At 44.2% G+C, this 25,319-nt stretch overlaps 1 protein-coding gene across 3 annotated transcripts in view; it reads right to left on the reverse strand.

Moving 5' to 3' along the window:
• The window catches only part of MYO7A (myosin VIIA), a 63,381-nt gene extending 38,322 nt beyond the window's left edge, over positions 1–25,059 (reverse strand). Inside the window, exons 1-16 of one of the 3 annotated variants that reach the window (XM_068181708.1) lie at positions 24,475–25,059; positions 21,270–21,383; positions 20,115–20,267; positions 17,113–17,130; positions 14,102–14,286; positions 12,534–12,655; positions 10,633–10,775; positions 10,435–10,548; positions 9,462–9,615; positions 8,731–8,807; positions 6,964–7,083; positions 5,621–5,763; positions 5,057–5,267; positions 4,445–4,580; positions 3,927–4,033; positions 645–701 (exon numbers count right to left, since the gene is read on the reverse strand). In XM_068181708.1, coding sequence (XP_068037809.1) covers positions 645–701; positions 3,927–4,033; positions 4,445–4,580; positions 5,057–5,267; positions 5,621–5,763; positions 6,964–7,083; positions 8,731–8,807; positions 9,462–9,615; positions 10,435–10,548; positions 10,633–10,775; positions 12,534–12,655; positions 14,102–14,286; positions 17,113–17,130; positions 20,115–20,267; positions 21,270–21,383; positions 24,475–24,606 — 1,986 coding nt within the window. In that variant the 5' untranslated portion in view covers positions 24,607–25,059. The remainder of the gene's footprint in view (positions 1–644; positions 702–3,926; positions 4,034–4,444; positions 4,581–5,056; positions 5,268–5,620; positions 5,764–6,963; positions 7,084–8,730; positions 8,808–9,461; positions 9,616–10,434; positions 10,549–10,632; positions 10,776–12,533; positions 12,656–14,101; positions 14,287–17,112; positions 17,131–20,114; positions 20,268–21,269; positions 21,384–24,474) is intronic. The other 2 variants (XM_068181709.1, XM_068181710.1) reach the window with 2 other exon arrangements.
• Between the last annotated feature and the right edge of the window lie 260 nt (positions 25,060–25,319).

Consider the following 25,319-nt stretch of genomic DNA (forward strand, 5'->3'; position numbering starts at 1 on the left):
TACCTTATGGCCAAACAACTAGCAAGCAAGGTTTGGGAAGTTATCAGAACCAGTCAGCAGATGAGATGCAACAGAAACAAGGTGCCAAAAGCCTGTTTTGATGATCATGACAAAATTTAATTTTACCTTGTCTTTGAAAGCTTGGATCCGAGGTCTCCCCTGAACAAGAACTAACCCTCCACCTCCAGGGTGGGGTCTTTCTTTGCATGTGAGCTGTCTTGCCTCAAAAAGTGCAAAAAAGGGTGAGATTTGCAGTTGTTTGGAGGAATAATGTCCCACTGAAGCCAGTGGTGGCACCATGGTAAACAACAGCCAAATCTCAGATGATCCATCTGAAGTTATTTAAAATTATTCAAATATCAGGAAAAAAAGACACAAAACTTTGGCTGAGCCTGGTTCTGATTTTATCCAAACCAAATTTCCATCATTACAAAGTTCTTTTGAGTTGAGTCCTAGAATTAAGTGACATAGTCATACACCTGTACCTACTCAACAAGCCGTAAAAATGCTCTCCAACACATTGGTCACTGGAAATGGATCCTTTATAGATAGTGCAGGAAGAGGAATAAACCAACAGGAGTAAAGCACAATCCTTGCCAAGGAGAGGTGAGTATACAAAAGAGGAACTCATGTATTCAGTTTACCTTTGGTGTGGGTGTGGGCGACTGGCCAAATGTGCTGGATGCATAGCCACAGAGAAACTACACGAAGCACAGGTAAAAAAAAAACAAAACACAAAACAGAGACAGAGAAGAGCAAATAGTGAAAAGAAGGAATAACTGAAATGGGAGCCTGACATTTTCAGTCTTGGAAGTCCAGCTGTTATATATTTCATTAACAAAATGTATTAATTATTAGATTTTTGTCTAACCCTCTCCTGGCTTTTCTCCTTTGTCTTGATGTTTACTTCTCTGAATCTGAGGGAACTGCCAGTGTTCAGCTCTTGCTTCCTGGAAACAAACTTTATACATTTTCTAACCCCACTCTTTATCCATCCAATTTCAGCCATTCCCACTCTTTTTCCTCACACATCTCTGCTCTCAATATACAGTGGTTGGAAGGTGCCAGGAACAAAACACAAAAATTGTAAAGAAATCCCTCCATCCCTCCCTAATTTTAATCCCAAATCAGGTATTTTTTAAAGAATTTAAACTTTTGCCAAGGGGAAAGCCATCCCTCCCCACCCAGTTTCCCATTTGTTTTTAACTTTACAGGGTTCCATACTTCACTGCTCCTTCTCCCTTTCCCTTGAGCAAGCAGTGCTGCCCAACCATACCAGCTGATTCCTCAGAGGAACAGTGTACAACTCCCACTCAATCCATAATTTCATCTGGCACCACTCAAAGCAATGTTCCTGTTCAGCAAACACATGCAGATAAACCGTCTCTGCGATGACCATGAAGAAATGAGACTTTACAGCCCCATGTGCTCCAGAAATACCCAGTTCACCACACAGGTTTCATTGTGTACAGATATTAGGTCTTTCAGGGACCAATAAGTTACTACAACATTCAAATATACAATCTCAACCAGTTTTCAAATTTCTCTGATCTGTGGCTGTCTCAAGTTTCTGGAATATAAGGACCCAATTTGAAAGACTGAATGTAAAGCAGATGTGGACTTGTAACTGACTCACAAAATCCTACAAACTCATCAATAAGCTCCTGAGGACCAAAGTTTGGAAGGTGTTGAGCAAAATGCCTCATGATTTGATTTAGCCCTTAGCTGAACAGCCACTTGTCTCTTTTTAAGAGATGATGTTATATTTGATTGACTAAGCCTGAGTGTCTCTGGAAAGTTCCTCCACAGACATGCACAATTCCAAGACATTCCAAGGACATTTCGCCACAGATCTTTGATAAGAGCAGTCCATTTCTGTGACCCAGGCTCACTTGCTCCCTCTTTTGGGGCAAATGTCCTAATAAAGGGGCTGCAAACATTACTGAACGTTGATGGAAAGCAATGACAAAAGCATCTCAGCCCCATGTTGGATCCTGCTTGTCTGGAATTTTTGTGTGGTGGTGTTCAGGGAATTAGTGCTCTCCATGTTCACAGTGACACTGTGCCTGACTAGGGGAGTTGGTACACAGTGTTGGCTCTTCTTCCAGTTCCATGACATCAGGCTAAAAATTTCTCATTCCAAAAAGAAAACCGGGCATCATTAAAGCATTAAAGTACAGAGAGCACCGCTTGGGACAGATTCTGAAATGTCCAGTGGAACTATAAAAAAACCCCAAACAGTTTACATTAGAAAAAAAAAAAGGAATCCAATGCTTTCAAAGGTTTCAGTTCTCAGATCCTAGACAACATCCAGGCAGACATCTCAACTTTGCTATTATATACTTCCAGCATATTTTAAAGATGCTTTGGTAGGGATCCCTGTGAGAAAGCTTGTGTGACTGTGCAAACCCTTTCACTGATGCCCCAGAGTGCATCTCTGCTCTGCCCAAAGAAGAAAGAAATCACTTCCAAGTTCAACTGCAAAGCTTACACCAAAAATAAAAAGCAGCAAGGAGTAAGGAATAAAAAGCAAAGTAAGCAGCAGCACTGATGCTAAGGGAGTTAGCGTCTACTTCAACAGGAGTATCCACTTCTGAGGATAGCTCTGAACCCAACAGGAGTGTCATGCCAATTGGTGGCTTAATTAGCAATTGATAAATGTTCTCTTATTCCGAATGAAGTCAAAAGGATAATGATCATTAATTTCAGAAGAGGCAAAACTGAATGGCTGAAGGTTATGAACAAGGCTTGCAAAACAGCACGTAGCATATTCAAAGAAATGTCTTGGGAATGTAAATATTACTTTCACTTGGCAAGTAAAGGAATTCAGCACTTACAACTTGGCACTCCTGAAAGTCCCTAAGTCCCTTGGTCCATCAGTGGCATTGGCTGGCATTTGGAAATGGGACTCCGACTGCCAAAAAATTTGTTTGCTTTGAAAAATGTTATCCCCACACCCTCTGAAGTCCCATGGCTTTTGCCTTGGGAAAGACTGGGGGATAAGTGAAATGGCCACTAATCTCAGCATTTAAGCTGGGATCCCAGTAATAAATGCTCAAATGGGGTGGAAAGGGTTAAAGCAATAACCCTGCCTTTCTCGGAAACTTCAGGGCACACAGTCTTCTCTCACACTGAGCATGGAATAAGCACATAACCTCCTGGAGGACTGGAACCTTCTGGAGGACTGGGATGTGGAAAGAGGAGCTTCGAAGTTCAGCTTTCATATTTGGTGTTCCCTCTCTGCTGTTGTAACAGCAAAACACAACTGTTCCCTCCAAGTCCTGTTGCAGTGCTTAAGGACCAGCAAGACTGTCCTATTGTACTACTCTGGTCTACAAGTATTTGGCTTTTACTTGGACTCATAGAAAGGTTTGAGTTTGAAAGAAACCTTCAAGGTCACATAGTTCCAACTCTCCCGCCACAGGCAGGGACACCTTCCAGCAGACCAGATTGCTTGAACACTTGAATATTTCCAGGGATGGGGCATCCACAGCTTCTCTGGGCAACCTATGCCAGTATCTCACCACCCTTACAGGTAACAACTTCTTCCTAACACCTCATCTAAACCTGCCCTCTGCTAGTTTACTTCTCATTCTATTATACACACATCTGGATGACCTAACTGGAAGGCACAGTTACTTTTTTCTCAGATTTCTACAATCACAAACCTAATAGTTCAAATCCCTACACAAGTCTGAAGGGTTTTCAAAAAAAATAATGATGCATTTGATGAACCAAATGCAGTGAACTGGGGGTGTGAGTGTGGATGTACCCATGACACTGCATTAACACTTCCTGATGGTTGACTCTCACTAACAGGTTTGAAACACCCCAAAGAGCATCAGAGCAATATGACTCTGCAAATCTTCCACCCCTTCCAGGAACACCCCTCCTCATGAATAAAGATCTTCTCCCGCCTGCATTACCATTGCCACATCTGCTTGGAAGATCTGCTTGATGAATTTGTTTTTTGAGGAATGCACCAGCTGAATGATGTCTCCATGCAGCGTGTCCCTGTTTTTCTCCAAGAAACCTAGAGAAATAATGGGACAACACATAGATGACACAGTGCAACATGGTCAGCATGTGAGCTGCAAGCAGCTTCTGGGTTGTTGGATTACTGGATGTTCTTGGTGACGTAACGGGAGTAATGAGTAGGCAGAGAGAGAGAGACCATGAGAAGGAAGACAGAGGTGCATCTTCAGACTGGATTGAAGATGCAGTGGTGCAAAGCACTGCCATTCTGTCACAGGCACACACAAATAAAACAGCACCAAACTCTGCAGCTCATGGGCACAGCTGAAGGGTCAAGTCATTGCAGCCAGAAAAGGAACACATTGACTCTACTGTGGACTACCACCCTGCCCTGCTCCAGCACAGCAGCGGCTTGTCTGCCCATGAATATCCCCTCACCCCCTGCAGTGCTCTAGGAGCTGCCCCATACCTTTTGTTTCATAGTAAACAATTCCAGCAAAATGGTTAATGCCAAACTGGGTTTCATAGTTATTCTTCGGAGGAATATAGTTGGTGTTAAGCTTGTGCTGGGAGTTCAGCTTGTGCAACATGGTGGCATCTGTACCCTGTACATGCATGAAAAAATCTGACATTTAACCAAGGCCATTCCCATTGAAATGATTTTCCAGTCAATAGCACATTTCTTTCTTGTGTTGGTGACAATGTGCATTTATGTTGAGACGTGATATGTTGGAAAAGATATGTCAAGTGCAGAAATTACAGAAGTTGATTAACTATCACTGGTATGTACTACTGTATTCAAAATAATGCTCCAAAAGGAGTATATTTAATATTATTTTCTCTTAAACTTTGCCAACAGATGTTTTTGAGCCTCTTGCAGGCATATTTTCCCATCAGAAACACTTGTTTCTGTGACACTGACAGAAGAAAATTTAAGAGAGCAATAAGAACTATAAATAGGTAGGCTACTGGTGAATGTGTGTTTGGGGCTAAGCAGATCTCTCACAGGGTGCCAGCATGCAAGTGCAAAGGGGATAAAATGAGGAGAGTCACTGGCAGTGAGGCTGAGCCCAAAACACACCTTGGGGAACTTGCTCTCCTCGTCAATGAGGGAGATGATGTTCATAGGCTTGATGGCAATCATGTCCAAGGCATCCTGGTTATCCGTGAACTCGATGTGCTGCCAGTTGATGTTCTCCAGGTTGTACTCCTCCTGCTCTAGTTTGAAGACGTGGCGCACAAAGAACTGTTGCAGATTTTCATTTGCAAAGTTAATGCAAAGCTGCTCAAAACTGTGGAGGGAAGGTCAAGAAAAGGCCTTTTTATATACATCCTGGTTAATTTTTCTCTCTCCACACTCGAAGCAATACTCTCAGACCTTGCCAACCACTCAGTAAGGCTGCTGTTGGCTTAGAATTTCCTTATTGGTTCAGACAATCAGTTTTTCTCCCAAAACAATGTGTTGTGTGTGGTCTAAATCAGTTTAGAAACTGATTGATTAGCTCTGATCATTTCTCATATATAGAAAAAGTTTTGATCCAACCCAGTCCAGTTCACATCAGGAGAGGTGAAAGGACTGCAAGACCCTGACCTTGGGCTTGTAAAGGAGGATTTAGACCTGGTTCTCCTTTTGCAGGCTCCATACCTGTTCACAGTGAAGTTCTCAAAGCCAAAGATGTCAAGAAGGCCAATGGATCTCCTGATACTTTTGAGTTCCTGGGAAGGAGGTCTGTAAATTGCAGCATTGATCTTCTCCACGATCCACACAAAAAGTCGACCATAAATTCCCTGCAACATCCCAAAGATGGAGCTCACTGAGACTTCACCCTTGATGTCAACAGGTTCTCCTAAAGCATGGCCAACAACCAGACAGTCCCAGAGGATGTGCTCACCAAAGTTTGTGCCAGATTCTTGGCATGGTTTAAAGCTTCAAGAACCATTATGAAAATCAAGGAAAACAGACCTGAAAGCCTAGTTATAGGACAAAGGACAACTGAGAGCAAACCCCCATATTTGGATAGTGATAAATTTTGGATTTATGGGCTTGCTGTGAAGCCAGACAGTCCTTTCCTTGGTTTCCACACATTTCTCTCTACAGATCAGCAGAGTAGAGCCATGTTACACTGCAAGAACATCTTGCTCACTTGAACAAGGTGCTCACTGAAACATTGCAGCACTGGCTGAATAGTCTGATGATCTAATAACACAGATATTGCTACTTCAGTAATTCCAGAACTTCATGTTTTAACCTGTTATTAATTTTTATCTTATAAGCTACAGCAGTGCGACCAAGAGGGAAGCCCAGTTCAAAGGCCCATCACCACTAGAGAAGACACTGCCAGGATTTGCAGGCTAGTTAGCTATCAAACCAGCTTGATCTACCAATTCCCCACAGATAAAATGAGGACCCAAGTTGGCCAAAGCATGCCAATAATGTTTGTCTCACAATTTTACATGGGGCTGCAAACAGCACAGCAGTGATGCACACCTATCACATCAAGCTTCATCACTCCAAAGCCTCAAGATGGTCTAAGTGCTCTGATGGCTTCTGGACTGCTTTATCCCTGGCCCTGTGTTGTTCTGTATTTACTGCTGCTTATGTTCCCAAATCCTGAAATTCAGGTGCGTGTTAGAGGCGTTGGTCGAGTTGCTCTGATTTACAGCAGCTGAGGATCTTTCTGGAAGCTGAGATAAAGTAATTTCAGAATGCTGGGTCCTTCTGCAGGTCCCCTTGGAATACAATCTCCAGTCCAGATTGCAAATCCCTTGCAGAGCAGGTTACCTAGACTCCTTCCATCTCAAGTCTTTGTACATCCCAATTAAAACATGGTTTCAAGGGCATTTGCTGATCTGAACTCACACAGGCATTTGCTGATCTGAACTCACAAAGGGAGACACTTTTCCTGTGCAGTGGATGCTCCAGTCTCAGAAGGGGCAGATTTCTTCAGCTTATCAACAGAAGGCATAAGGAAATGCCCTACGACTTACCTTTACAAAAGCGTCCCTCACATCCAGCGCTTGTTCCATGCTGAGAGGGGTGGAGACAGTTTCTCCCCTCGTGATTATAGTCCGGCTGGTAAGGCAGTTCATCACATCCTGAGGCTCAACCTGACAGAGACAACACCAAACACAGCTGCTTTACAGGGGAGGTACCTCAAATGAAGACAGGCATTTTCAGAGAGAAAAATTTATATTTTTATACCATACTTTAATGTGGAATGTGTTCTTGTGACTTAGCATGAGATGTTAACAAGGTGTAGGAAGACAGAATGAGAAAGCAGAACAAAGCCTGCAAAGCTGTATGCTACCAGCATGGGTTAAAGCTTTACATCACCTTTGTGACATTCACATTCTCTGACAGAGAGACATAATTCTGACTCTCAGGATTTCTTGGTGAAGCACAGAGAGAAGAAGAGAAAACAATCTTTATCTCTGCTCCTTTGTTTTCCCCATGTGGAATGTGGTATGGGGATTGTTTACCTGAAGTGATTTCTTGATTGGATTCTGGTGAAGGTTGTTTGGGTTCAATGACCAATTGGATCCAGCTCTGTCTCGGACTCTCAGCAGAGAGTCATGAGATTGTTAGTTGTTAGGTAAGTAAGAAGTATGTATGTAGAATAGGATAGTCTCTCTTTAAATAGTATATTAATGTAATATAGTATAGTTTTAATAAAACTATCCTTCAACCTTCTGATTTGGAGCCAGACATCATCATTTCTTCCCTGCATCCAGGGATCGCTGCATTTTTACTATACACCTTGACCCCTTTTTATACTTCTTCAGGGAAATGTCCACTCCCTAAGTGGATAGAGAACTGTGGATCACACTCTGGGACCAGCAGTGCCTATAGGGATGAGATGATGTCCCTGTTAGTTCTTGAGAAGGCCACTGAAGAATGCCCTAGTCAGTGCATGGATTATTTCAGTGAGGGTCATCTCATCTCACTCTTCAGATACACAGAATATATATGACATCTGTCTCAAGTACCATTATGAACTCTCTTTATATCAGTGAGGGAAACACCCTACTTTAGGGACTGAGGTATTTTGGATGCCCTTTCTAGGATGATGTGCCACCTGAGGGTCTGTTCCTATCTGCTGGTATGAAGGGGAGCTCAGATAATTGGATCATGGAATGATAGTATATTTTGGGTTGGCAGGGACCTTTAAAGACCATCTAGTTCCAACCCCCAACAGGAACAGTTTCTACTATACCAGGTTGCTCAAAGTCCCATCACACCTGGCCTTGAACATTCCCACAAGTGGAGCAGCCACAAAATCCCTGGGCAACCTGTTACAGTGCCTCACCACCCTCAGTGAAGAATTTCTTAGTATCTAATTTAAATCTGTCCTCTTTCAGTTTGAAGCCATTCTGCTTTGTCCTATCATTCCATGCCCTTGTCAAAAGTCCCTCCTCCAGCTCTCTTGGAGCCCCTCTAGGTACAAAAAGGGGCTCTAAGCTGTCCCCAGAGCTTTCTCTTCTCCAGGCTGAAACACTCCAATTCTCTCAGCCTGTCTCCACAGAAGAGATCCTCCAGCCTTCTGAGTTTCTTTGTAGCCTCCTCTGGCTACTCAGCCCAGATGGAGACATTCACCTTCATGCTGCCAATGCAGGACACAATATGGCTCATCCAGGCCTCTTCAGCCTCCTAGAGCTGGTGGTGCAAGGAGAGGCTGGTCAGACAAAGCTTTTCCACAATACTAAGAACCTGTGATTGAATCAGAAAGGGAACAGCAGCACTGCAGGGCCACTGACCTCTAGCAGCGTTGCCGCAGTGATGAGCGATGCTGACTGAACAACCTCGCAGGCATCCAGGTTGTCATAGGTCCGAGCTGGGGAAAGAAAGGCAGAGGGAAAGCCATCAGCAAGGGATGTGTCTCTGCAGAAAGTGGATGGGGTGAGGGAAAGGGTCTTTCTCCTCTGCCTCTGTGTGATGTCCTGGCAAAATCTGGCCATCAGAAGGGAGAGAAAAGTTCACACATCTTCTGGAGTCCTGCTGCTGGCTGCAAAGGACCTGTACTCTAGACCAGATAGTAAAGAATGTAGAAATGTTTTAGCATCTAAGTGCTTTAGGCTTCTGCCTTCTGAAGAGGCTTTTTAAATAGCTGTGTCATTTCTGACAGCAGAGCTGTTTAGTACATTTACAAAGGCATAGCCAATCACACAGGAACCTGTCAAACACTCCATTAGTCTCTCTCTGTAAAACCTGAGTCTACTGAATGGTCTGTGTCCATATTCAACCTCACAACACTCAGAAACTTGGATGTCACTGAGCACACTGCAGCCTGGCAGCGCTGCTGTGGGCAGGTGGAATTATTCCTTATTCCCTGTCCTTACAACGCCATAATAAACACCTGAGTCCCTGGCATGGTACCATGGCAGGTGTTCTGAATACAGCCCTCTATCCCTAAGCTTGGCTCCCTGTCAGCAGGCAGAATAAAGAGCAGCAGTGCACTGGACCATGTTCCTGTATTTTGTCCTTTTACCTTCATACTGCAGGTTGCCCATGTGCAGGATGGCAGCCAGCAGCTTGGAGATCTCCCAGTTCTCGGTGTCAGTAAACATGAGGACCTTCATAGCGGAGCGGATATTGGCGTACTCCTTGCTGTCATCTCTGCCATCACAGGTCGTGCAGTTGCCCTGGGGAGGCAAACGGGACACACACTGCATGAAGCAAAGCCAGGGAGCACTGGGTTATAACCCTAAGCTATCAGGGCTTCCCCCAGAACCAACAAGGTTTTGTTTAAGGGATGATGCTGAACTTGTAGATCTGGCTCTGCTCTTTGTCATATTCTATGATTCAGTGCTGAGCTTTGTGACCTACACTTACCCTGTTGTCCCCAGGTACCCTGTGTCTGACTGCCATCAGCAGAAGAGAAAAAGCTCTCTGAGATGGGGATTGAGAGCTGGAAGCTCTCACTGATCCAGTTAGAAAGCTGGGTCCCAGCCTTGCTGATGATGCACCAGTCTTAATTACACCTGCTTCTATCAGCTCCTCTGGATATCAACACTGGTATATAGGGAGCGGGGCTGGAGATTGCTGGCTTGGCCAGACACTTGGAGCATGCACAGCTCAGCCCCATATTCTGCTGAGAACGTGCCATCCAGACAAGCACTCCTCTACAGCCATCACTGCCTCAAGAGCAGCAGGTCTTATCTACTGGCTACTTCCAAACACGTGGCATGGGCACCATACACCATCCCATCCAAGCTTGTGTTCTACTTCACAGAAAGTATAGAAATAGCCTGGTCTAGACACAGGGATTAAGGATTTCCACTAAGACTATGAGCCTTGCAGTGGTGAGACAAAGAGATCTGTCAAACCTGTGTCTAAGGCTCAGGAAGGTCATAACCAGCAAAGCAGCTCTTGGCTGCAGAAGCACCTCTCTTTTCCTTCTCCCTTGCTAAAGACCTTTCACCACATCACCCCACCAAACCTCTGTTTCAGTGCTCTCTCACCATCGCAAGGTAGTTGTAGTCTGTGGCTTTCCCAAGACCCAGCTTCTTCTTCTGCTCCACGGTCATTCCTCTCAGCATGCAGTAGAACACGTGGTAATTCCTCTCGTCCTGGGCCTGCAGAAGAGCAAGTGCCAGCTCTGTGAGGAGAACAGGACGGCAAAAGTCGGCTGCCCGTGCCTTGCAGGTGTATCACCTTACCTGCCTGCACACCCGGGACTTCTCCAGTAGGTACTGCTCAATCTTTGCCCCCTCTATGGCTCCCCTTTTGTTGAAGTGGATATCAATGTACTTCCCAAATCGGCTGGAATTGTCATTACGGATGGTCTTCGCGTTCCCAAAAGCTGAAAGAATTATGGTGCATTAAGAGAGGAACTGATGCAGGGAGGATGATGGATCTCACCTCATTGTGCGGGAAAAAGTCAAAAGAGTGAGGCTGAGAGGGTTAAAAGTAGCCCCAAAGCCTTCCCTTAAGCTTGGCTGGATCAATTTCATCTCAATGTGAGAAAACAAGATGTATATCAGATTACTTTCCTTGGAAATACAGAGAGGTGCACAGAGGAGGAAGCTTGGGAATGGGGTGACCTTATCCAGGAAGAAGGGCTAGGACAGCAGGACTTTGGCAGCAGCTGATGAAATTAGAAGAGAGTTGAGCAAGAGTGCCTGCAGTGTGAAAGGTGACACTATGCAGAAAATGACAGAGATGCTGGTGAGTGACTTGATGACTGAGAGGGAAAGAAAAGGGAAAATGCTTCCAAAAGGGAAATACAGACAACTAAGCCAACCTCCAGCAGGAGACTTCTCCCTACAAGCTGACTGTGCAGAGAAAGGTACCCGTGTCCATCCTCTGTTGGGCGTGGATGAGTGCCCTAAGACAGCACACCTTGCAATTTCTGCTCCAGGATTTCTGGCAGGTGATGGACATGCACTTGAATTACAGAGCCTTTCTTTCCTGAATCTCAGCAGTGACTAAGTGCATATTCAATAGTGCCCTGTGTGCTTGTCACATTTCTGTTGGTCCCCAGAGGGTTATTCACCAAGCAGAGGAGGTAAAAATCATAGAATGAGTTGGGTTGGGAGGGTCCTTTGAGATCATCTAGTTCCAACCCCTCTGCCAAGGGCAGGGGCACTTCCACTAGACCAGGCTGATCAAACCTCTATACTTAGAGAACAACCCCAGTGTTATTCTTTAAGGAAAATGCAATTTTTCTGTGTAAGCATAAAAGGTACATCTGGCATCATGTTGGGTCAAGAGGGTTAGACCTATTTAAATTACACATATCCAATTAAATCAGTGGGGTTGATCACAGTAACAGCCTGCCAATGAACCTATTAAGGCCACAAGCTGATTGTCATTATCAGGTTCTTTCTTGGACTCCTCCATTTCTTTTTCTGCATTCTCCTGCCATTCGCTGGTCTTGGAAGGAAAAGGTGGGATTTACTATTGCATACAACAAGCACAAGGTGCTGTGAAGCTCAGGTCCTATTAAACTGATGTTTTATGGAACCATCAGAGAATAGGAATAGGATTTTTGCAACTATGGCCAAAGAAGCAAATAATTAGTTAGCTGAATGCAGCACTGATGGGACATTGAAGCTCTGCATGGCATTGGAGGAGGTGGTGAGATTTTTCTAAAGAGCTTCGATTGAACATCAGATACTCAAAGAAGTATTGATCAGCACTTTTACATACTACACACAGAATTAGGTAAAATTCAGGGGTTTGTATGGATTTTCTGGGGGGGGGGGATACTCTTTTAAGTGGAAAACCACTTTTTTCCCCCAAAGTTTTAAGTAACAAAACAGTTGAAAAAATAATACAGGTCAGCTGAAATGCTTTGCTTTCAACAACAGTTGTCAAAAATATTAAAGAAAACATTGAGAGCTCAAATCAGAGAATATTAGTCTTGTGAAAAATAAATTTAGATGGAAAGAATCTGAATGTGTTGTCTAGCAAAAGTGTACTTCAAAGAAAAGTTTTGTCACTTTTTTGGAAACTCAAAGTGTGACATAAGTGATTTACATTTACTTATATTTTATGATTCCTGAATCTGTTTTTTATTTTTTCCTACAAAAAAATTCTTTATTATCTGAGGTCTCACCTTCCAAGATGGGATTTGCCTCCAGGACCTGCTGCTCAATCCAGGAGTGCTGACCACTGATTGCTGCCAGGAACTGCAGAATCAGTTTTGTGCTTTCTGTCTTCCCTGCTCCAGATTCTCCACTGCAAGACAACACGAATGGAGGTCAGTGAGAGCCATGCTGCATCCCTGCCAATGTCCCTCCCTCTGTCTCCAAAGGAACTTCTGTCTCTTTGTCTCTTCTGTTAGTGTAGGCAGGATGAGACCACTAAGGATGGGTTTCCAGCATCCCAAGGATTGGCTGTGGGACAAATGGTAGGACATGGTACCAGACAGCTTCCAGTCAAGATCCAGATTTGCTCCGTGTTCCATTTGGCCTAAGCTGTTGTTTGAGTTTGGGTATCCCCAGCAAATGCCATCATTCAACCAGCACTAAGAAGGTAGTGAAATACTTTCAGTCAGTGCTCTTCCAGGTATGATCACCAGACCATGACCCTGTGGTCCAGGATCTAGCTGTTCCTAGGGGAAATCTTCATCACCAGTCTTGAGCTGTCATAAGGCAGACTGTGAAATACAGCTTTTTAACAGCAGGGACTTCCACAGGTCTCCTAGGCTTGTTCCAACAAGGAGCAGGCAAGAGAGGAGCAGCTTATGGGGCAGGAAGCCAGAGCTATTCCTCAACCTTTTCACTGAAAGATAACCTCAGCTATCTTGTGAAAGGCTGGGCAGAAATATTTGGGTGAGTCTATGGTGTGTCTGATACATGGGGTAGCCAAAATAAGTGACTGAAACAGACCTTCCTGATATTGAGTACCCAGTCTTGGCCTCATGGGCAAATTGTTTCACTTTTCAGGCCACTGGCACACTGCATTGACTCTCCTATGGGCCCCACATGATGATTTTTTAGACCAGCAAAATAAGCCTTACTGAATGGCCTTTTCAGACTCATATATCTGAAATACTGAACATGGGATGTTTCAGAGTTAAGGCTTTTCATTCAATGAAACTTAGGCTGCCTTAGGAAATAGGGCACCTAAAATGAAAAAGACTGTGGGCTCAGAATTTATAGGACTGTGTTGGAGGGCTGAGGACATCAAGTCTGGCTCATACCACCGTTTGGGACACATAATGGAGGGACTATACCCATAACTGTGACCAGGCACTCCTTGGTGCCCAAGGTTGATCGGTCCAGAGCAGAGCCATGCATGGAGACACCGTTCAGGAGTGTGAATGACCACAGGTCCAGTGACCAAGCTTATCCCTGACCCTTCCTTGTGCAGAAAGTATCAATGTTTGCGTTTTTTGATGTCTGTAGGAGTACTGAGCTTAAATTTAAAAGTGGAGCTTAAAAATTAATATGAGATCTATTGAGTTGTAAGGGTAAATGCCAAAGTATTGATAAAGCACCTCTACTAGGAACAGAGTGACTGCAAACAGAGACCTCCTCCACACTGGGAGTATGTGGATGGAAGATCTAATCAGTCATTCTATGTCTGACTCTATCTGATAAGCTGTTCCAAATCAAGCATGTTGCATCTGCTCAGCATCTGCTCTCAGGATACGGCCCATTTGGAAATTCAGCAACTCACCTTATGATACAACACTGGTCCTTGTTGTTGCGCTGCATGTTGAAGTAGCAGTTGTCAGCAATTGCAAAGATGTGTGGTGGCATCTCACCAATCTTTTTGTTGGTGTACAGGCGTATCTGCTCAGGTGAGTAGATGGGTAGGAGCTGGTAGGGGTTTACTGCCACCAATATTGAACCAGTGTATGTCTGGAGGAAAAGCACATGAAGGTTTATGGGGACAGTGAAATGTAGCTGAGAGACTTTAGCAGCTTGGATGGGATGTGGATGGAGGCCAGAAAAATCAAGGCTTTTTAAAAGCTGGATGAAAGATGATGCTCAAGTCAGAGATGCTTGCAGGGGGAGCCTGGAGTAAAATGGGAACAGAAGTCCCAAAATACCTAAATTGGTCATGCACAGCATGGTTTCAAGCCTTAATTCATATCTTGTATGCTCTCAGTTAAGATTCAGAGTCTTAAGAGAAGCTCCTATTTGCAAAAGTATCACCAGAGCCAGCATATATCCATAGATATCTACTGCATTGCACATACGATGAGAAGCCATACGTAAAAGAAACCTGACAACCATTCCCATATCTCAAGGCAGGACCAGCTGGATCCAAACCATTCTGACAGATGAGTATCTAACCACTTTTTATCAATCCACAGCAGCTGCTAAACTTCCCTCCGCCATGCATTCTTCTCTACCATCTCTGCCTAACCATATCTCTCCACACTTCAGTTTAAACCTTATCCTGATGGCTATTGCCCACAAAGTGCTGGCATATCCCTTCTCATCTATTTCTGAAGTTTTCTAAATGGCCTTTGGTCCAGCTGTCCTGGACCTTGGGTAGCAAACTCCTCTGTAGTATCTTCCTCTTTCATTTCTGCCCTTCCAGAAGCTGTTTCTCTCAAGCCTCTCATCAAAGGACTCATGAACTTTGTTATCTTGCTCAGATGCAGTGCTGAGGTTAGGAGGTTTGGCCACATCCTAAACTCAAGGCAGAGAATAAGGACCTCCTTCCCCTGTTTCATCTGTCTAAAAGTCAGTGTCTAGAGCAGGTGAGTCAATGGGCCTCCACCTTGGGTTAGCCAAGGGGCATGAGATGAAGGCTACTTTCATTCTGTGACTTCAAAGAATTCAAGTCACTTTCTCTATAGAAATTAACCTAGAAAAATTAACCCAATTTCTCTAGGTTAACTTTTAGCAACTGAAGTTAAACTATTAATCTTACCTTTCTTTCCTGCTGGAACCAGCTGTGAAAGTGCCCCCACTACTGCATAGATTTTTTCAGGAAACAAAATAAGTAAATTCAACATTCATATAATCCTTATGGGTTTTCATCTGCATGGCCTAAACCCAGTAAGGTTTCGGCACAAAGCAGCAAAGTGGCACAGCCAAGGATGCTTGTGAGAGAGAAGAAATAATTTGCCACCATCTGTCCAAAACTTGCCACCAGTTCAGGCTTCCTGAAGGCAGCCAGTAGGTGGCAATTGTGTCCCATAGTAGGGAGGATGAAAGCCATTAGGGGTTCCTCACCTTCTCCACTCATGACCAACACAAGAGAGCAACTTTCAGTTCAGTGCCATATGAGGTTTGACTTTACAGTGCTAACTGAGAAAGGACACAATACTCTTCTCTGTAATGGGGGATTATGTGGCAGTAAGGGAAAATAGCTCTTTGAGCTCTAGAACAATGTTGTCACAACTCCAAAGGGTATAAATTGGCTGTGAAATCATGTAGCCTGGATTTCAGAAGAAGAAGGTATTGAAAAAAGGGAGCAGAGACATCCCAGAGAACCCTTCAAAGGGGACAGAACAGGTAACCTCAGTGCTCAGAGGAGGAGGGAGCTCAGTTTTTGAATGGGATTATGACACCAAGATCCCTAATGAAGACTCCTTTGAGTCTTCATTACTTCTTTCATTTCCTCTTTACAATCTATCACCAGGTTAATTTTAGGGATATTTTTCATCTTCCTTGAGCTTTTTTTTTTTTTTTTTTTTTAAATCTAACTCCTTGCAGAGGTCTCTGAAATCCCTGCATTTCACTCACACTGGTCTGCCCCACCACAAATGTAAACTGAGAGACTTTGAAAGGTGTTAACCATTAGGTATTCTTTCTGGATGCTCCCACTGACCCTTCTCTTGTGATCCACAAAACTCTTTGTCAGCATGAACTCTTGTACTATTGCTTGTTTTTGTAGGTCATTCCTAGTTGATAAATAATCACAATTTGCCCAATTCTCACAGCTAACAGAAGGCAAAACTTTGTTCACTCTGTTGATCGGGGGCCAAAGGGCACTTCCAAGGAAATAGTAGCTTACTGGTTTCTATTGCTGGGTGATGTCAAAGCCCTTTTCTATTGGAAAAATAAAGCTTTACTGAGACCAGGGACTCTGCTGTAGCTGACCACAGGAACTGCATCACACAGCAAATTCATTACTGCCTGCATGACCTACATTTTAATTAGCCCCAAACAAATCCTTTCTGAGCTTGCTTCCCTCACTATCCTGAACACCGTGGCTGACTTCATCTGGATTCTTATGGGGTTAAAGCTCTTCCAAACATTACTGCATTTTGGCAGCCCTTAGAGAGCAGTAGCAGGCACTGGTTTCATCTCCAGATAAAGAGATTTCACCTTACCCATGAGTACAAACTCTCCACCAGACTCTCTTGCTATTCAGCATAGTTTCTTTTGCTGTGTGCAAGCCAAACTAAGGGCAAGAAGTCCTTGTTGAAGTTTTTCATATTTTGCTGCAGACATTTCTTCCCTTCAAGTTAAGGTCATTACTGAGAAGCACTTAAAGCTTTAACCACATTCACAGGTTGGGGACTTTGCAGCTCTGGAAACGTGTCACAACTTCACCATGTGGGTCTAGCTCTGCACCAAAGCATATGGATGCTCCCAGTGTATTAATGAAGCAGCAGCAATGGTGGTGCAAAATAAATGAGAAGGCCACAACGGTGAACAGAAAAAGGTGATCCAGTGGAAGGCATGACAGCAATTGCAAATGACATTGCCAAGAGTCATACTTACCCTCCCGCCGCAGTTTGTCTTATGAGTAAAATGTGAGGGAGAAGAAAAAGGGAAATTATATTTTATTAGAGCAGAACTACATCCTCCACAAAGCTAAGGACATGAGGAAACAAGAGGTACTGAAGTCTCACTGGAAAAGTAATAATTTACTCAGCAGGCTCAGAAATCCTTTCAAGCAGTGAAACTTCACTGTCTTTAAGACATTGCTAATTATACCACAGAATAAAAACCACCTCAGCGGACTGGGTGTCCCCTGCACACGTAGCATCCATATGTTGGTACCTTGGCTTTGCAAAACTGTCATCAATATTTACCACATCCGACACAAATCTACTCCTCCTAGTTCCATCACTCCTAATAGATGAGATCTAAGTTTGGGTTCCTGAGCCTCCAACTACACACCTGTAGACAGAAGTGGTTTGCATACCTCTCTATCAAGCTATGAACTCTCAGTCATTTTGAGTGTGTCATTCTGATTTTGAGATTGCACTAATTGCTGTGCTGTGCCCAGTTCCTGGGCTGGCACTCTAAAGCCATTAGTGGTGTGGAGCAATCAAGACACAGTAACCTGGAACCTCTGTGATGCAAATGTCCTTGTGGGATGTGGCCATCCCTTAGGCAGGAACTCTGCAGGACACACTGCACTGTTTCAGACCAGAAAAACTTGCAGAGAAACTGATGTGGTCATTGTGTCACTTCAGCCCAAATCACCACCCACGCTCACCTCCAGGGTAAAAGCTGCCCTTTGCATCAGCCCTTATTAGGATGATGTTGCCAAACAACACTTTGCACAGTTGTGTTTGTTTGTGTTCCTAATCTTCCTGGATGCCTGTGAATAGCTTGGCAAGGCAGCTCAGAGACAGAGCTTTTTCAAAGGAGCTTGGTGTATTGATGATACTGTACACACAGAATTGTATCTGAGGACCTCAGGACACTTGGAGAGGCAACAAGCACTTGCTGGATAACCCAGACACCCCAAAAGAGACACATGGAAACCACTGAAAAAATTTCCAGGATGATACAAACTTTCTCAGAGAGAGCAGCAGGAATCCACTTTGTGCCACTGCAGGGTGCCCACAGGCAGGGGAAAAAGGGGCAATGCTCAATGGGTAAATTCAAGTTCCTTGAACGAGCCAATCAGCTACATATTATTTGCCATCTGTACTTCTCGGGTGGCATTCAGGTTGCTTGAATTCCGTTATCCACATGAGTGCTTCACCTGACCTTGAAGATGGATGTGCTCTGAGCTGGGGGAGGTTAGACTGTAGACCTCCAGGCCAAAATTTTCTTCCAACATAAACTCCTCTATGATATCCAAGCTCGAGTCAGCTCTAAAGCATCTGAGAGGCACTTCTGTTTGCATAGCTGAAAGGCAATCTTGTCTCTGCTGGCTCTATTGACACCTATGGTGACTGCCATGGATGCCCATGGAGACACCACCTCAAGTATGAATTTGAGCTATTAACTTGCTACGTTATCATAATAAATGGCAAAAAAATTATTATAAAGGGAGAAACCCAGTTAATCTAATGTGAGAATAATTTTCTGATTATACTATTTTTGTCTAAATTGACAACACAGGGCCTTAGGCATCGTGCACAACAAATAATGTGTCTGAGTGAGAGATGCATTTGGAGGTCTCTATTCTCTTCCAAGCTTTGGGGACTTATGGGTGCCTTTTCAGCATCCATGTCCCCTTCCTCCAGGATTGGACTCCATCTCTGAAAGAAGAGATGGATCTCTCCCAGAGAGGGGCAAGGAGCTGTCAATCATATAAACAGCCTATACAGCAGAGTGGTGTCTGCTCCATCACTGCCCAGTCCTAATCCAAAATCATCATATCAAAAAGCACTGGACATCAAGCTGTGATGACCAAACAGACTTGATAGATAAAATCCCACTCACACTCTGTTAGCTTATTTTATCTGTGAAGTCTGACTGTCTTGCAATTCCCTCCAGCCTGAAAATCTAGTAGTCTCTAAAGCCTTTTAAAAACTAAATGACCAGGAGGCTTTGAAAAGGCCTTAAAAGGCACTGCAAGCACTTACCTGAACATCTAAAAACTGTAGGATTTAAGAGTAATATCAAATTTTCTGTATTTGCAGAGGCTGTTTGAGTACATTATCTAGCAGCAAACACATGTGCACTCTGAATTTGTGTCTGAAGAGCATGCAGAAGACTACACAGCATAGAGAACACTGATAAAACCAGCACAGAGACTTGAATGCTGACTCCTGTCCTCCTGGGGAGGTGGTCTTTGCGATGCTGTTACACAGAAGAGAGAGCAACTCTGACTGGTTCCCCGTAAACCCCTCAATCTGTGAATGTCTGTCTGGATTGGCAAGGCTGCACTGGGTCCACTGGGCATGACATGACTGAGCTCACCTAAGGAAGGACACTGCTGTCCTCAGAGATCAACTGCCAGGATCCCAGGCAGCCCAGGGCTAATAAGCCATGAACACAGACTAGGAAGGTTTTTTAAGAGCTGTTCTGGGAGTTGCTTACTTCTTTGTTTCCTGTTATTTAATGCATGCTCCTCATCATCCTTTCTCCACCCCTTCTACCTTCAGCAATAGTTGTTTTCAGCCCCTTGAGTTAAATAAATTAATAGTTCAGGGGGAGAGGGCAGAAGGGTCACATTCAGCATATAGTTTACACCTCTAGAGAAGCTTTTGCTTTAGGGCAACTACAACATGCTCATGGCCTGGGTTAAACTGGTTACGCTGTGTGCAGAAAGCCAATACACATGCCCAAAACTTTTACAGGGGCAGGACAGCAAGGTGGTGTGGACTTTGCCCATCGCCTAACTCATGGAGTCTTTCACTGGGGCATCTAGAAGCTCTGCAATGTCCTCCAAACCAGAAGCCCTTTGCCACCTGGGACAAGGTGAAGGTAGAACCCCAAATCTCAGTTCAATCAGTCCCCCTGACATGGGTTCCCCAGAGCTAAGGAGAGCAGGGCATGGAGTGCAGAACCATAGGTGAGGTGAGGTGGACACTCACATAGATGAGGTGCTCCCGATAGCGAATCAGCAGGTTCCTGAGAATTCCTGCCTCATTCAGGTCTCCCAGGCGGATCATGTCCTCCACTCCATGGATGGAGGTGGGGTGCATGGGTTTGATGTGGCTTGCATTCTGCGGGGAAATCCAGTGTTCCTGGGAAAAGAGCAAGGCCACAGAAAGGTAAGTCAAATGAGAGACCACTTGGATGAAAGACACAAACAGCCCACGCCAAAGAGAAGGACCAGACAGAAGAACATACACAAGAGATCATCAGCACATGTGCCACAGCTTCTATTCCTGGGGCAAGGCAGTGACGAATTTGAAGGATTTGTAACAGAAGAAGGAAAAAATCTTTTTTTTTTGAGTTTTATTGGAGCAACAAGAGACAGGAGACACAAGCCATCCTGGCAGGAGCCTCCTCCAGGGCAACATGGTCATCCAGGGGAGTTTATAACAAATAGCACATTTGTCTTCCCCTTCACAACTGCATTTTCACATCACTGGTTAACCCTCTTCCACCAAATACTGTTGAGCAGAGAGAAGATTATTTAGAAAATGAGAAAGGGATGGACAGGGCTGGCAAAGTCATACTTTTATTGGCAGTGTTATTTAGACTCAGCACTTCTAAAGGCTTCAAAAGCCACTACAAATTCCCAACAAGGACCTTGCCAAACCAAATCTCTATTACCCTTGAAGGGAGTGAGGGCATTTACAATTATCTCAGCAAGAAAAAAAAAAAAGCAGCACAGAGAACCACCTTGATACAGACCTTACTCACTCTAAAATAGCCACCACTGCACAGAGGTGGGAAATTGAAGGAGAAACAGTGTTTTGGCACATCAGGTATTGGTAGGAGATGAGGAAGAACCGGATAACAGCAGAGGAACCTCAGGTGTAGGTGGGTTTGCTCAAATAACTACCTAAATGTATTTTGGGGGCTTCTGCTATCATTGTTCTCAAGAAGGTTCTCAATTTTGCACTCCCAGTACAGCCAGAAAAACAGGGACACAACATTGTCTTGTCTTTACACATAGAAAACTACGGCACAGTTGATTCCCAAGGACATACAGGAGAGTTGATTATCATGGCCCTGGGACCCCTGGCCTAGCAAGGCCATAGATCTGAAGAAGGGACATCACAAGCCTTTGTACGTACATTGCCTTCATCATCCACAACCTGGATCTGTCCAGAGTCACAAAGTTTAACCACTGCTCCAATGGGGACGTCGAATTCCCGTCCAGTTTTGAGGTCCATCCACACATAATCCCCCTGGAACCAAAGAGAGCAGTTACACTCAGCGCTGCAGGGCATTCAGCATCCCTTGGGATACAAGCAGTTGATGTTTTGTAGCCAAGTCATTAGCACAAGTCAGATGACTTCCCTCGCAAATCACAAACCACCCCTTTTCACAGAGACTCAGGAAAGCAGATGCTTTGCATGTGGCACTTGGGGATGTGGTTTAGTGGGGAACATGCTGCTGCTGGGTTAATGGTTGGACTTGTAGATCTTAGAAGTCTTTTTCAACCTTAAGGATTCCATGAATCTGTGAAATCCCCTGTGAGGTGCTAGCAGCAGAGCATGGTTCATACAGTGCATGGACTTAACTCTCTGCTGTCCCACTGCCCTAACTCTGATCCTCAAGCTCATGAGTGGCTGTTGGTCACAGTGTGGTTACAGAACAGTGATACAGGCAGAAAAACCCACTGAGGCAGGGGTTTTCTTTTGTGTAATGTACAAACCTAGGATGTCACATATAAGAGATGGTTCTGAGCTCTGCTAAGCCTTATCTGGAGACTTGGGGCACCTTTCTTCCTTGCAGAGAGCCACTATCAAATATTCCTTGGAGACTGCTTAAAAGGGAATGACTAAAGATGGGTTAATAACATAAACAGAGAGGCAGATATATGTTCTTCTTAAGGAGTTCTTCCACCTACAGCAATGTGTAGGTGGGCTGTTTGTATTTAATATTTCTCAGTGGATTTTAGCTGCTGTGAGCACTTTCACTTGGGTCCTGAAGTTGTGCAAAGTTTTAGCATCCATAATCCCAAAAGGATGTGTCCTTTTACATGTTTCAAATGTTTTACCTTTTTCATTTCAGAGATCTGTGTTTTCATTTTGAAAGACACAGCAAGCAGTTGACCACTATTCACTCACTTCAAGTCACTACTGATCCTATACACCTCTGTCAGTCCTGCTGGGCAGGGACTATCTGCTCATCAGCTCTGTAGATATTAAATTACTGAAATGCAAAAAAGCTTTTAAAGAAGCTATTTCCTCAATACAAAAGCAAACTCCAAAATAACTCCAAACTAAAGTCCCAAGCAGGACCCATACTGGAACAAAGCAGAATTATTTTCCAGTCCTATTCGCAAGGTGAAAGGGTATTAAAATGGGGACCAATCTAGTTGTCAGGTATGTTTTCATTCACAAACCTGAGATTAGTGCTGTGGACTTGTAGCTCCACCTAACACCACATTCTTGGGGACCAGCTCCACTTGTACCTATTAAGCGTGATGCAAATGTGGTATCTACCTTTTGAAGTCCTGAAAAACTGCTGGGAGAGGGAGAAGGGAAAACTGGAGCGTATCACTTTGCATGTGCTCTGATACAACCCCTTTCCTGAGTATCCACTATCAACCATTTCTGTGGACAGAGCATATTTATAGATTTGGTTTGGCCCAATAGCTGCTAAACAATGTTCATCTCTCTGCTGGGAGGTGGCAACTGGAGACATCACCATCCAAGGCATCCATTAAGACTTCCAAGAGACACAAACCTGTGAGTACCGCCAAGATGTAAGGCTACACTCAGGGATCCACATGTGGAGAAACTACACACCAGGAATTCCCAACCATTTTTTGGCAGACTCTACCCTTAACAGCTGCTTGCTAGGTTTGCACTAGGATATCAACAAAGTCATCCTGCTTTCATGGAGCTCAGGATCCAGTCCTTAGCTTGGGTTTTCATTTCCTCAGAGGGTTGTGCTACAGCTCTAAGTATCTTTATCCAGCTCATAAAAATATAGTATTATTATATTTTTCTCATTAACTGTCTTATCTCACATCTCATAATTCAGTTAAATAGGTAAAAAAAATCCCAACTAATGAAGACAGTGTCAGGAGCAGATACGTTATAAATCCATTTATATTAATATTTATTTTTTAGCTCCTTTGATCTAAGACTCTCAAAGCATTTCAGAACATTCAGCACTGTTATCCTCTCTGCATCACTCGGCAAATTCATACACACAGTGGGTAACCTGATCAAGGTGTCAGCAAGAGATGAGCCGGGTTGCTCAGTTCCTGCTCAGCAGAAAATCTTTCCAACACCTTAGTAGCTCTGTAAAAATTGCTCTTCATGAAAAATCCAAGAATTGGATAACGCCATTTAAAAAAAAAAAAAACCTCTAATATTGAATAGCTGTGAAAGCAGCCTGCTTCATATGGTGTATTACCGCACAGCTGAGATAAAAGGCAGTCTGCCCTCCCCAAGGTAAATTGATACTCTGCTACCACTAAGACAACTTCTGTGCTTTGTCTGCCTAATGCACTGAGTGCTCATCCCCCCAAACTGCTCTTTTTAAACCCATTAAAGCACAGTTCTTAATACTGGTGGAAAAAGCCCATCTTATGGGATGGGCTAAGCTGGTAAGCTCAGGAAGGTTGAGGGAGTTATAAAATAACATCACTTATTAAGAGTGCTGACCCATTTCCTTTTCTGACTTCAATCAATTTCATATAAACCCCATGGAAGTCAGTTACATTCCTTCTGCTGAAGCAATCACCCTCGGATCAGCCCCAAACCCAGCAGATATATTGGGGATTTCAGGACAAATTAGGGTGATTCATACATTTACCAGCTGTGGCTTGTAAATTGCATAACCTGCCTTGTGCCTACACTGGTGCAATTTATTTCCCAAAATACATGACAGAGTACTGGAGAAGTGAGAACACCACCATCAGAACCTTTACAGTATCAACATGGTCTGCCTCTTCCTCCTCAATGCAGACAGTGGGTTTTAGTATCCTTCCAAACTAGAAAAAACTTCCAAATTGCTCTGGGGCACATCCTCAGGACCTCACAAACTGGGGGCAGTGACAACCAAACAGTGGTGCAAGAGGAGGAAACACCACACATGGATCCACACAATTCACAGAGAGGATCTTTAGGAGGAGCTTCCAAATGTGAAGAGCAAGAAGGTTGCACTGCAGGGGAGCTACAGTGCTTGTGGGGGGGGACAAAAGAAGAAGGTGAGACAAGCTGGTGTAAGCAGTACAAGGATCCCATCAACAGCAAGACAGATTTCAAAGCAGCCTGAAAATTTCCAGCCATGCTCAGGGCTTGGGACCCCCTACCTTACCGCTAACATGGTCGTGGGCTTCAGGACCTGGTTGACATTGCGAAGTAGTGTCCATCTGCCCTGGTCTCTCTCCTGATCTTCCACCACCTCAGGGCACGGCTGCACGAAAACGACTTTCTTCTTCTTCAACATCTCCAAAACTTTGTGGTGGTATTTGTCCCTCTCCCTGCTTTCTATGTGTATTCCACCATGAGTGCCCAAATACGGCGGCTGGCTTGCTCTAGCCCTGTGGCGAGACCATGCCTGCAGCTCACAGGACACCCTCTGACCTGATTCACAATATGGCTCTTGGTAAAGGTCTTCTCCTAGCAGGAAAATTTCCGTGCACCAGCCATGGTCCTCCCCTGGCCAGCTGACATGCTCACTGTATGTAACCAGACCTGTGGGAATCTCAAAGCAAACTGTACAACTCTGCTTCTCTTCACTTAAATTCTTCCAGTCTCTCCAACACGGGCTGATACTCGGTCAAGAACCTGAAGGACACTGCAGCTTCCCGTTCACGAAAAACAACTGCAGGATTAACAGGAAACCTCTTCATTTCCCCAGGACTTCTCTCCGTTACCTTCCTTTCTTAGTGAAATAACCGTCTGCCAGCTTGAGGACTTTCAGCACAGAACACTCTGGGATACTTATTAATCCACAAATGCAGTCAGTCCCCATGCAACACATGGCATTTAATTAACCTAATACCTTTACATACCAAATTAACCAAAGCCCAGCGGGAACTCAAAACCAGAGGCCATCTGCATTTTCTTTAAACTGATCGCCTTGAGTAGATCCATAGCAACTGAATTTTAAATAATTGAGTGGAAGGTGTTCAGTGCAGCATGGCCTCTATGCCTATA

The sequence above is a fragment of the Anomalospiza imberbis genome, chromosome 2, assembly GCF_031753505.1.
Source record: "Anomalospiza imberbis isolate Cuckoo-Finch-1a 21T00152 chromosome 2, ASM3175350v1, whole genome shotgun sequence".
In the NCBI taxonomy this organism is placed as follows: Eukaryota; Metazoa; Chordata; class Aves; order Passeriformes; family Viduidae; genus Anomalospiza; species Anomalospiza imberbis.